We start from the raw sequence: 13,743 nt of genomic DNA, 5'->3' as shown, positions 1-13,743 counted from the left end.
TATTGGACTTGAGACATGATCCAGTTTCCATTCACGGGGTGAACTGTGAACTGTGTCACTGAGGTGATCTTATCAACTCTGGCCTCTGTTAGGTGCTACGATGTCTGAGTTTTTGCATCATCTCTGAACACAGGGGGGCTTGGGCCATGATCAAAGGGACAGGGACAGAGACAGGGTGGAGGAATGAGAGTAGGAAAAGGTATCAAGGAAGAGGTGGGGGGGGGGGGGCGTTTTTGTGTGGAGTGTGGGCTCAGTTGTGGGGCTGATGGATAATATCTGTCTCCCATTCTTTACTGTGATTAACCAGAGCTGGCTGCTCTGCATCCGTGTCATGTTGAAAAAATCTGCTCCAAGCCCTGTGCTGGCTGACACAAACTGGCTGGCGCAGTCCAGCTTTCCACATTATACAATGAAAGCGTGAAAGGAAACAGACAGCTTTGGGTACCACCCTAAAATGTCCTCAGCTAAATGACATGTGCTCATATTTTAGCCTCACAGGATAAAAACAGTCCCTCGACCCTGCGTGACTGCGAGCAGAGGGAGCAGAACACGTTCAGCCAACATGAGTCCACCTTTGTGTGTGTACATGTGTGCGTGTGTGTGTGAGTGTTTCAAGGAGGCATATGCACTGCTATTATCAGTGTCATATATATAAAATTATGTATTTTCTCTGTAATGACCTCAGTGAGTGGCCAGCACAGCTCCACGTGTGAAATGTGTGCACTTTGAATTACACTGAATTATACCTGAAGCTGAGTTACACCCAACACTGAGCTACGCCCAGGGGCACCAAAAGCAGGAGGGCATCTATGTCAATCAACACCGTCCACATTATGTTTAGGGGGGTGTCACCTGCCTTTCTTTAGCTGATCCACATAAGCTCTGGATGAGAATAAGCAGTAACACGTTCTCGCTCATAAGCGAGGGAGCTCATAGCCAGCCCAGTCCACATTGTTTTAGGATTAACGTTTGACTAAAGGTTATGTCACACCGTTCCACCAACCAATCTTACATCTAGATTGCAAGGTAGGTAACGTGATAATATTTAGAAGACCGGCGAAGCTTACACTGGCTTTGCAATGTATTTTGTTAATTTGGGAAATCGCATGTCGGCAACCGCATTTGGATACCTGGCGTGGCAAACAGCCAGTAGTCGTCATTCATCATTCATATAAACTCTGAATGAGAACAAGCAGAAAAATACATTCATTCTCCGTAAAGCACAAGTGCAAGCTCCGCCCTTCAAAGCCTGTAGCATATCATAAGTAGTGTCAGTGATTAGAAAATGCCATCTAATTAATCTAAATCTGGTTTGGTTTTGTTATGACAACTTACAAGAGCAAGTGGTGAGGGAGGCATGGAATGACCAACAGAGATTACTTGATTGTAAGGCATAATTTCTTCATAATTCCATCTAAAGTACGCTACCCTAGATGTTGAAAATATGTTCCTGTCCTGCTGCTGCTTTGAAGGCTTCAGCTCTAGAGCTCTGGTGACTGTGTTTTGACAGTTTTGATTGCATCAAATCAGAAGTTGAGCTGTGATATCCTGGTAATGCCCCTACCTTTCGGCTTTCCGTTTCTGTCCTAAAGTGCGGAAAATGGTGCACTTAGCTGCCAGAATTAAGTTTTCCCCGGGAAGGATACCCCCAGAAACCTCTACACATCTGGGTTTATCCCATGTTTTTGCCCCCCCCCTTGAAACTTGTGCCGGCACCGCTGATTGTGCTTTAGCTTTTATGTGAAGCACTGAACATTCAGACAGAGCTGAATAAAAGTCCTCCACTCTTCATAATTAAGACAGTAGAAGAAAATAAATATAAAGCATGACACACAGAATAATCAAACCAACAAAAAGTAAGTGTTCCTTGTGGCTCTCCTTCTCCTTGACTCAAACTCCACCCCCCCCTCGGTCGCGACTTCAGCTCTAAACATGGTCTGTCACTCCTCATTGGCTTCAACTACAGTCGAAAAGAGAACAGTGGCACTGGCCTTTGTGTGGACTGATCATCCCCTGTCTGAAAGCTCCACTCCCAGAACACAGAGACAGGAAACCACATTGACAAGCCTTTACAGGTGCTCTGTGCCAGGACTAAGCCTCGGTCAGAGAACCAACTCCCCTTAGCACACATGAGGTAGTCCCAGCTGCAAGACCATGCGCACATACTTGCACAGGGTGGGTGTACTGGGCCTGTCAATCAACTGAGCCAGTCAATCAACTGACAGTAAAATGATGGAGGGGAAGGACTTTCCCCAGATTCTCAGTGAGGTAAGCTTCCCACTGGGAGTCACAGCGAAGCGGAGCATTCACTTAGAGTGGAAGAGGATACTAATGTGGGGACACGACATTGGGCACGTGCAGCCCGGACCAAGGTTAAATAAGTATTTTAAATATTTGAATGACTGGGTCCTGTCCCAACTACATTTCCTTATGACCCTTACTGTCTTTATTGCCAGGATAATTAGTGGCCTTGATGGAGATGTCATGTTTTTGGCTTTACTTCAAAACACTAAGTCCTGTTAGAATTTTTGTCATGTTAGTAGAAAGGGAACTGTGTTAGACAGATATTGCAACATATCAACTGAGAATTCCTCAAATGCACAACTGCTGAGGTACTGCTGGTTGATATAAACACATCCGTGATAGCTGCTAGGAGAAAAGAAAGGAAATGAGTGCAGTGATAACAGGGCATTAAAAAAGAGAAAAACTATGAAGAAATCTAAGAGCTGTGAGGCTAAAGAGGGCAGAGCAACAGAGTAAAGGGCTATTAAGAGAAAAAACTGTGTGTGAAATGTAAAAACAAGAACAATGTTGACCTTGAGGTCATGCTGACGGGTAGCCTGAAGGTCCTGTAGGGCACAGCAGTGAGCCTCCTGCAGACGGTGCTCTCTCCGCTGGTGCTCCAGCTCCAGCTCCTGCTGCTGCTGGGTGAGGTGCTCCCTCTCCTGACTGAACTGGGCCTGCAGACGCTGTAGAGAGTGCTGTGACTGGGACAGCTGCATCTCCAGACTCTGTTTCAGCAAGGAAATCTGCACAGAGACACAAAGAACGGGAGAGAGACAGAGAGAGAGGGAGAGAGTGGGGAGTGGGCAAGTGAGAATGAGAGAAAATCATAGTTTATTTTATGTATTTTTGATGTTTTCCAACAAGACAGGCAAACTAAGATTCACAGTCCCACACAAGCCAACTGTGTGAGTGTTCCCAGGCAGAAGCTGAGTGAGATTTTCAAACTGTAAATGAGGATGCAGTCTATGACAGGGAGAGAGAGGAGGAACTGATGGCAGACACACATGTACACTTTACACTGATCAATACAACCAGGTGACAGAAACAAATGGCCTAGACTGATCCTCTGGCCGGGGGGAGGGGCAGGGGGAATATTATGGAATAGAGCAGGAAGAGGCACCTATAAGAAAGCGCCAAGCCGCACTATAGCACAGGATCTATCAAAAGTTTGGTTTTTTTTTTACTTATAATAAGATAGATTGATCCCAACTAATATTAGCTCCCCTCTTTGAGTGCATATTATAACTTATATATTCAATAGGTCTATATAACAACAATGGGGAAACAAAGGTCAGTCATCAAGAAATTACTTTACTGAGCCTGCTTTGGTAAAACATAAAATTCTTAAGTAAAGTTTTAAGAAAATCTCAGAAACCAAAACCATTATCAAACACATGTAGAAAATAGATAATACAAGGAGTGAGTCTTTATATATAAAACATGTCTGCTCATACTCTCTGATCCTCACATAGAGTTGAAAATATTCAAAGTTCTCTTGTGTCCAATTCCAAATCCAGCAGAGAAAAGGGAAAACTTACAACCAGGGGAAACATGATCCAGTCCAAAAACACAAAAGAGGAAGTTATTCAGGATCCTTCTTACCAAACAGAGATAAGTTCCTGTTCACATCCAAAATTAGTTCACTTTCTTGGGTATTTCAATTCAACTTCTTCATTTCCCAAGTCCTTTTTATTTGATTTCCTTGGGATCTTGCAGATTATTCCACTGGGCCTATAAGCAGCAGCCTCCCAGTCCCATTCACAGCCGAGTACTCTTGCTGCATTCCATTTGCCTCGGAAGTCAGAACTCAGAGCTGGGGATGATGTCGGAGCTGGGATTTAATGAGACACACCTAAGACAGAAGTGCCAATAAACAGTAAACTACTACAGCTTTCACTACTTCACTACTGGGGGCAGCCATCTTGGATTTTGAAATTGGGGTTGGTGAGGTTCCTCCGACTTTCCGAGTTGGAAATCTGACTTAAGGGGGCGCTCCATTTGAACTCGGAAGTCGGAAACTCTGACTTCAGAGTTCAAGTGGAACACACCATCTCGCCTTACCATGTAACGAACGCTCTCTATCTCTCAGAATAGAAAGGGGCTACAAACGCATAAAAGGTCTGGGCGGACTATTTGCCTATACTACAGCTGCTGGCGATAACAAAAACTATGCTGTACTCTTTAAAATCACAGTAAGAACACAATACATATTAGTATACACACAAACCTCCGTTGAACTGACCGTATTTACAACAGATTTGAATTTATCCGTTTACAGATCGATAAATCCCCCACCATACATTTATCCTGAAAGAAAGAAGAAGAGCGTACCAATGACTGCTAATGTTATTTTATAAAGTGCACCCGACCGACAAACAGACATCACCATACAATCATACAACACTTCCCCAACAAAAGTTCATGATTTACATTATATACATTGTAATTTCGCAAAGCGCACAGGTCTTTGAATAGTCTCTCCCGCGGCAGCGTACTGACCAATGATACGCTTACACCTCTCCGATTGGGACACGGCGGTCCTGTTTAAAAACCCCGTGTCTCACCCGTCTGTACCAGGTTGGCGACCGCTTCCAGGATTTATTGCCCCACAAAAGGTAAAAAAAGGAAAAAAGATCGCTTGCGTGCGTCCACGCCAACAAAAAAACAGTAATCCTTCGCATGTGCGACCCGTATCAACACAAAGGGTGTCCAACCATAATCAAAAGGTGATGCCGCCTCTCGCCTGTGCCGCTTCTGCCTCCTCCTAACCTACTGGCAGTACCTAAAAAAACTTGTCCCATCCCACCAACACCTCCAACTGATTGGCAGGCCAATAGATGGGACCTTAGTCCTTTTCCCGTGTTTTTTTCTTTTACTGCAGGCTGTCTGAAAGTCCCATCCTCCAACTAACTGTTTATTATTAAGGCAATTTTATAAACAGACATTCAAATGAGAATACAAGGAAGGAACGGAAAAAAATAGACATATTAAAACATATATATTTATATATATTTTAATGGGTGACCATTACAACCAAACAGAAAAAAGAAATCCTGTTGTTCTCTTTTTCCTCCAAAATAAACTCCACCCTCCTACCTGGCACCTGTCCTTCCACAGATAGTCTGGTCCCCCAAAAAAAACCCCAAAAAAAAAGAAAACAAAGCAAAGACAGCAAAGAAAAAAAAGAAAACCAACCCATGGAAACCCCATGGTTACAATATGTCATTCTAGCAGTTCAATATATACAAAGCATTCCAAGCACAGTTTATTACATTCTGTTATATTGCTGGTTTTTTTTCCTGTTACACTACGTTTGTAAATATAGAAACATCAGAAGCGTTTTACACTCTCACACATTCTAAACCTTCCAGAATCACAGTTCACAGTAGAGAAGCTCTGCACTGGATCTCTGAATGTACCACAAACAACATACTCTCCTCCACTAAGCAAAGAGTCACAACAATCCAACAGCTGTACTATCCAACACTGCACACAGAAAGTAGTTATCCCTTGTTTTCTGCATCAAAACCAGCAGCTTCAGAACAAGGAAAAATCAATTTGGAACAGGAAGTGTCTGGCAGCATGCAAATCATTCAATGTAAATAAAGTGGTAATTACTGAACCTCTCTAACATCACTATTTGAGTTATGTAAAGTTTCACCAAGTGACTGTCTCTATAAGGAAATCAAGAAACACAAACAAGGCGAAACTATGAGGTGAACCTTGAAGTCTGTAGGTCCCCTTTGGAGCGTGTGTGTGTGTGTGTGATGTGTTACTGTAACTCTTTACATTTTATGTTATTAATCAATTCATTGTTTTGTATAAATGTTTAACATGTGGGTCAATGCAGTTTTAAATAAGAGAAAATGTTGGCTATTCCAGTCCACAGTAATGCATAATCATTGTAATGAGATTGTATGTAACAGACTGTACAGCAATGACACCATGTTCTGACAGTGCACCGTTTTCTAAAAATAGCCCTGTTAACCGTGCGTAAGCCTATACCTCCTTCAAGGTAATAAATGAAGAACAGCACTATTTCTCTGTGTCCGACTAAGTTATACCAACTTTCCACAGAAACTCGTGAGGATCATTAGCCGGATCCTTACAAATGGCACCCAAACTGTGAATGATCCTCCTCGGAGTGAAAAGTTTGGACACTGGACAGTGAGTGAATTAGAAATGTGGATTTTGTAGTCAGCAGTGTTAAGGCAAGTGAACTGATGTTGGAATTCACAATGGACTTTTAGTTCATTGGCACGCATGCTAACGGAATATTCTAGCAGCCAACAAAGTCCTGTTGCGACAGCAATGAAAAAGGTTGGTCAAAGCTTGCTGTGGGATATTTTCCCCTTTTTTTTCGCCACCGAGTTTTTTTTTTTGTTTTTTTATGTGTCACCAGCTATGTTTTTTGGAAGGGAGGTTTTCTTTTGCTGTTTTTCGGCATGTGACCCAAGTTTTGAGTAACAAGACCAGATTTGCTTTGGAAAATTGAGTGCAGCTGCATCAGAGACTTGTTCATGCAATGATAGGACTTTGGAAAGGAAAGGCCTGCTTCTGATTGGTTGACACACCTCTGCAAGCTCCAGATACTTCAGCTCTGCATAGGAGAGAACTTTGAGACTTTTTCTGCAACTAGAATCTGCGCACAATTGAGCTAAGTACTACTTGGCCAGTGTTTAGTAATTGTATGTAAGTGGGTGCTTGGAAGAAAAAAAAAACCCCTCAGTTTAAGGTAATTTCTTTTTCACCTGCGACATTTCAAAGGTTGATGAATACTGTCTTGGCAGGATTCACACACTATGCGACAGCTGTGGATCTTGACGACATTGTGATCGCCTCACCGATGCCGAGCTGATGATTGCCCTCATTAGGGAGGATGCTTCGTTTGTGTGGTCCACTGACTGTCAGGAGTCTTTTGATTGCTTAAAACAGCAGCTAATAAGTCCTTGCTTTACCTGACTTTGAGAAGCCTTTTACAGTACACACGGATGCTTGCGATGTGGGCCTTGGTGCTGCACTGATGCAGACTGGAGAGGATGGCTTGGAGAAGGCTGTCGCTTTTGCAAGTCCCACCCTGCACAAGTCTGAACGCCTATATTCCACTTCAGAGAAGGAGTGCCTTGGGGTAATTTGGGCTCTGGAACATTTCCGTCCACACATTGAGTTCTTTAGTGTCACAGTGGTGACAGACCACAACAGCCTAAAATGGTTGATGACAAGGCCCTCCCCCTCAGGGCGGCTAGCTCGATGGTGTTTACAACTGCAGGACTTTGAGGTTGTCCACAGACCTGGCTCTGCCAATTTACTGCCGGTTGCCCTCTCACAAAACCCTGCCAGTGATCCCTCTGAGCCTGTGGACCTTACACCACTGTTGGGTCATTGAACCTCATATGTGAACTGCTATTGGTACTGGAAGACAAGAAACAGCTTCAGTCACTCCAACGGGTTGACCAGGTCATTTCATCGCTGTATACTGACCTGGAGACTGGCTCCTGTGTGGATTCACCGGACTTCTATATTCAGGATGGTTTGGTTTACTTCATGGACAAGAGGGCTTCCTGCTGGCTACACCAACATAAGGACCTATGTTTCTATGTATCAGAAGTTCTATGGGGCACTTTGCTGGGATACTTCCATGACCACCCAATGGCTGGCCACTTGGGCGTAACCAAGACTCTTGGGTGCTTACAGAAGCTGGCCTACTGGCCAGGTATGCGGGGCGATGTAAAGAGGTATGTCCTGTCCTGTGTGACCTACCAGCTGTCCAAGCCAACCAACCAGAAGCCTGGAGGCTACCTGAAACTGGTGGTTGCTACTTACCCGTGGGAGTTTGCTGCCATTGATTTCATGGGTCCCCTCCCCAGATCTTGATGTGGGAATGAGTACATTTTAGTCTTCATTGACTATTTTACCAAATGGGTGGAAATCTGTCCTGTTCACAAGGCCACAGCAGTGGCTTCAACACGCAAATTCGTCTCTGAGGTGTTCACAAGACATGGGGCTCCCACACACCTGGTCTCAGACAGGGGTGTCCAGTTCGTGAGTGACTTCGAGGCAGTAGTTTCTGCCCTCGGCTCAGACCACAGGCTGACTACTGCATATCACCTGCAGTCTAACCAGACAGAACAAGTAAACCGTATTATCTAGACTGCAATCCGTGCTTACGTGGGACAAAAACATAGGGACTGGGACCTCCATTCACCTTTGATCTCCTTCGCATTGAGGACAGCTCTACACCAGAGTACAGAAGATACCCCAGCTTTACTCTTGCATGGCAGGGACCTGAACACATCCCTGGATTTGTGGATGTCACCAGGCCCTGGGTGCATGGCTGACTCTGTTTCTGATTACAAGATGGAGCTTACTTCAACCTTGCAGGAGGCGTATGACCACGAGAGAGTCTCTGGCAAGCAGCCACACCACACAGAAGAAACACTATGACAGGAAACGCGCAGGGTTTTGTTCCATGTTGGCGACTTCGTTAGGCTGAAAGCTCACCCTCGGTCGGATGCCTTGGCTGTTTTTTCGGCAAAGCTGCCTCCAGTTTACAAAGACCTGAACAGGATAGCTGAAGTGATGTTAGACCTGAATCACAAGCTGACTAGAGTGGCAGATAGGGCTGAGGGTGGTGTTCACCATGTTTGTAACCTGCTTCTCTTTTTCACTTGGGACAAAAGTGAGGAGGATCTAGGGTGCGCACCCTAGGAGTTGGCTGAAAGTGATGTACAAGACCGAGTAGTGGATGTCCCTGATGAACAGGAGGAGTATGGATTTGACTTCATGTTTGGGGAACCAGGACCCCATGACCAGTTCACGACTGCGCCAGCAGTGGAGGTGCAGGCTCCCTCAGCCGACACGCCTGTGATCACGCCCCCAGTGAACTTTTTCTTGCCTTGTACTGATGTTCAAGTCACACACCCACAGCCTGTGCACATGCAAAGACACTCATACTCCCTTCGCCCTAGACACACGGATGTTTCTCACCTCACACATACACAGCCCGCTCACACAGAAGCACACTCATACTTCCTCCGCCCTATGTATACATCAGGGGTTATCTGTAGCTGGGATGTTAACAGGTGGACAAATCCATATTTTGCCTCTCAATTTGAGCACTGAAGTGTTCATTTTCAGGCCTTATACTGCTTTGTTTTAAGAGACGACGTCTGTAGGCCTCATGGTTTTGTTTTGGCAGTCTGTTAACTTAAGAAGGTGGAAATTGTTGAATCGGCTAATGTAACAATATATATTGCTTTGTTCTGGAAATATTGCTCATGTCTATGTGTCTTACGGGTTTTATTGTTGCAGTCTTCTTTCATGCAAGAGTGCAGAGTTCTGAAGCTGTTGATTCAGTGCAAATTGAAAAACTGCTGTTCTGGTTGCGGAATGTTGGATTATAATAGCATGGAACAGGCGAATGTACCAATAGATGTACAGCTGTCTGTATTTTGCTTTATGTAACCCTACTTATCACTGCTGTTACACAGAATCCTGTATACTGTAAAGTTTCCTTTCTATTACGGTCTGAGGACAGCCCTTATTTTAAGTGGGGGAAACGTGTAACGATTGGCTTATAATGATGTCATAGTGTGGGGTCAAGGGGGTTGTCGCACCCTTTTTCCTCTCTCTGCTATCTGTGCATCATGGGTTGACATGTTGTCTCAGTTATCTGATAATTCGTAATGTTCCGACAGTGTACCGTTTTCTAATGGCAGCCCCATTAACTGTGCGTGAGCCTGTACCTCCTACAATGTAATAAACAAAGAACAGCACTATTTCTGTGTGTCCAACTGAGTTATACCAACTTTCCAGAGGAACTCGTGAGGATCATTAGCCGGATCCAAGGTATTCAAAAACCACACTGAAAAGGGCTGCCTAAAACTTTGATTGTTCTGTTGACAACTTGGGTCTTTTCTCCCAGAATATTCTGTGCCTGCAAGTGTCGCTGCTTATACCTGGGTTGTATCGTGAGAGCTGCCAAAACAGAAAAGAGGCTTTGTATGAGAGTGAAGAAAAATGAGAACCAAGAGAAGCAAACAAACAAACAAACAAAAAAAACCCTTGACCCTCTAAACTGTGTTACATTTGCTAAATTTCTGCTCAGGAAATTTCTGCCACTTTTATACAGCTTGGGGAAATGACTTGAACAGGTGGCCGAAATATCATCTACTTTAGCCTTCCGGGTCAGGCTACCACATCTGTCACGACATTCCATCCTGCAGTCAGAACAAAACAAAGCAAAATTTTCAGCTTACGTCCATCAACATGGGACATGAGAACTCCATAAAAACATCTGTATGATATAGGCATTAGTTTTCCATCAACATTAATGTTGTCGGCTGACTGATAAAGCTCTTCTTCCAATGACAAGAACCTTTTGACGGGATATGGTGTATCTGTATACTACAGCACTGCACAAACGTTATGAGGCCACTGAGAATCGCTGCTGAGCACAAACTGACAACATATATATAAAAAGAAAAAAAAAATAAATAAACTCCTTGGATGTACCTTCAGCCAAAACACTTACATCATGCAGATGACATCAAATACATCAAACACAGATCATATTTAACACACAGACAGATCACATTAAACACACCATCAGACAGATCACATCAGACAGATAGAATAGCAATTATAGCCGCAAGCGGTGATGGCGGGCCCTCGCACCTCCGGCGATTCGTGACCCATGACATTTCGTCATCCAATAATGCACTCAGATCTGAGCGCTGTACTACGAAGCAAGGTAACTGGCTTATCCAGGTAACCTCTGCTTAATTTAACTCAGAGTAAGTCGTAAACCTCCTAACAGAGGAGCCCTATGGCTTCATTCTCCTGGCAAAACAAAGCCATGGCTCTTCTGTTAGGAGGTTTACGACTTACTCTGAGTTAACTGGATAAGCCAGTTACTTCGCATTATAGTACAGCCCTCAGATGTATGCGCCAAATTACAAGATCATAGCAACAGCTAAAAGAATTCAGGCTGAGTTGGGAAACAAACACAAATATTAATGTTAATGTGTGTCTTTAGACAATACAGGCATCAGTGTCATGATTCTAAATAAAACTATAAAAAAAGAAAGAAAACCGTTTAACATGTTAATGTCATTATGCTCAGTGACTGCATACACTAACACATCTTTACATACCTGTTTACACACCTGTTCATGCAACCTGCAACACCTTTTGTGTGCTGTGTAAATATCCATCTCTCACAAATTTTCTTTATTTCCATGCAGGATGCTGAATTGCATGTAATATCTCATTTTCAGACATTGCGCTTACTTAACGTGTGCGTGTGCTTAAAAAAATGTTTTAAACATTGGAAGTATCAGTTTTTGCGTAGTCTACAGGGCCACAGTTTTGGCATGTAAGTCGTAACGCTCAAATTCTAAACATTTTGTGTAGTTTAACCTTCATGAGCGAGTGTGTAATGAACCACCACACCCCCCTTTGTGCCGTGTCACACTACATTCAACGTTAAAGATTGTAAAGGAGCACATTTGCAATGTGGACAGAACCATTGTCAATAATAGGGTTTTATTTGCTACACTGTATGTTCAATGTCATTAACAATTCATTGATCAAGCGAAAATACACATACAAAAAGTTACACATCATAATGCGAGGTCATTCATTGCATGCCTGGGACAGCGGCAACTTGTGCAGGCTACATGAAGTAAATAGACTGGTACTGGAATACAAGCTAATTTAGCAATCCATATCACAAAAGCCTGAAGACGTGACTTTAAACCAGCTAACAGCATAGGCATAGTTTGCTGATAGGTAGCATGGCAAGCTAATGTTACAGCCTCAGCTGTTTCAATTTGCTGTTACTGTATGTTCACATTGAAAGCGGCAAGAGCGGCAAAAATTCACTAAAGCCGCCCTGCCAACAACGCTATCGAACATTGTGGACGCTCTGACGTTGATGAAATAGGCGGATACAAGTTCGTTCGGAATCCTTGGTCATGTAGGGGCTGAAAGGCAAACAAATGTGGAAACCGATATATGCAGACTGACCACAAGTAGGGTATAAGTTAACTTTTAGTGAAATCTTTTAAATGTGAAGCTGAGAAATTGATTGATTAAGGAAAGAAATGAACAATTACAATGACAAGTTTGATAACAATGAAAAACTAATTATGAGCCATTTGTGTGGTGTGACATTTCCTTTGTATGCACGCAGGTGTAAATGCATTGGTGGAGCTAATTCCACGACCTGAAGCGGAATTTCCCTGTGCCACGTCCCAATCATGAAACAACTCGTTTCTCGCTCGTTTCTTAGTAAGCATGTGATATGCCTTCTGACATGGGTGAGTTCGCAACACCATGACTCGAAGCTGAGTTTGCCTCCGACTCGTCCAAAATTTTTATATAGGGACAGTTCGTCTGCCATTATCACTGACTTAATCACCAAATTAACGTAACACCACAATTACAAGAGTTCCTTTTTTACTAAGCATGCAAAATACCTCCTGACATGGGTAAATTAGCAACACGGCAAACGTGCTTAAAACACTTAAACATGGCCGCTCCTCTTGTCAGAATGTCTCAAGGGGTACATCATGATGTAACATCTCAATACAACCCCCACGCTACAACTCATAGTTTGATTGGTTAAACATCCTGTCACTCATTGGGACTCAAAATTCTGTTCAGAGGTGCCCAAATTCATCCTATCCCCATGGCTACACAGTTCAATGTATCGAAAATCCCTACAGAGTATAAAATCAGGACACCCGTAACTTCATGTACACCAGAAATGAATCCAATGAACCGGATAGCCAAGATGACTGAAAAAAGACACTGTTTCTGTTGCCGGATGGTGGCGCTATACCAGGATGTCACTCTGGGCATGTGGATATCATAACCATCATAACCAATAACCTGTGAAGTTTCAGCCATATCAAGCAATGCATGGAGAATTTGACACATTGCTGTCCTGAGTGGCAAGACATATAAATTCATCATTTCACCATTTCAACACCTTGCAAGATATCAAAAATCCCTCGACAGTTTAAAATCTGCAACGTCTTGACATCATACATAGCAAATCTGACATGAATCCAATGAACCGTCTAGGAGGAGTATGTCAAAATGTAATGTCAAAACATACAAAATCCAAAATAACTCACTTTCTGTTGGTAATGGCTAATGCAATGTAAATGCAAATTTGTTCGTCTTGGGGAGACCCACATGCCTACAAACTCTGGAGCATGTCGGTGAAACTACATGTCAGGCACAAGACTCAATGCCATATGGGGGCACTATGGAGTCTCTGGGCCACACCTGGAGCCAAGCCTCCGTCTCTGAGTAACTGTCACAAGCACTGATGTGTATACCAAATTTCATGGGTTTTCGCCCATGGGAACCACCTCAAAAATGGCCAAAAATAAATAAATAAATAAATAGATAGATAAATAAATAAATAAAAATAATAAATATAGC

At 43.3% G+C, this 13,743-nt stretch overlaps 1 protein-coding gene across 3 annotated transcripts in view; it reads right to left on the bottom strand.

Annotated features, from left to right (window-relative positions):
- The window catches only part of fam184ab (family with sequence similarity 184 member Ab), an 85,386-nt gene that overhangs the window by 30,336 nt on the left and 41,307 nt on the right, over positions 1 to 13,743 (bottom strand). For all 3 annotated transcript variants that reach the window (XM_030772476.1, XM_030772473.1, XM_030772475.1), the window contains exon 10: positions 2,817 to 3,029. In XM_030772476.1, the coding sequence (XP_030628336.1) occupies positions 2,817 to 3,029 (213 nt within the window). The remainder of the gene's footprint in view (positions 1 to 2,816; positions 3,030 to 13,743) is intronic.

This window comes from Chanos chanos, chromosome 4 (assembly GCF_902362185.1).
Source record: "Chanos chanos chromosome 4, fChaCha1.1, whole genome shotgun sequence".
Classification (NCBI taxonomy): domain Eukaryota; kingdom Metazoa; phylum Chordata; class Actinopteri; order Gonorynchiformes; family Chanidae; genus Chanos; species Chanos chanos.
Note: the sequence above shows the minus strand (reverse complement) of the source record. Positions and strands in the feature narration are given on the sequence as shown.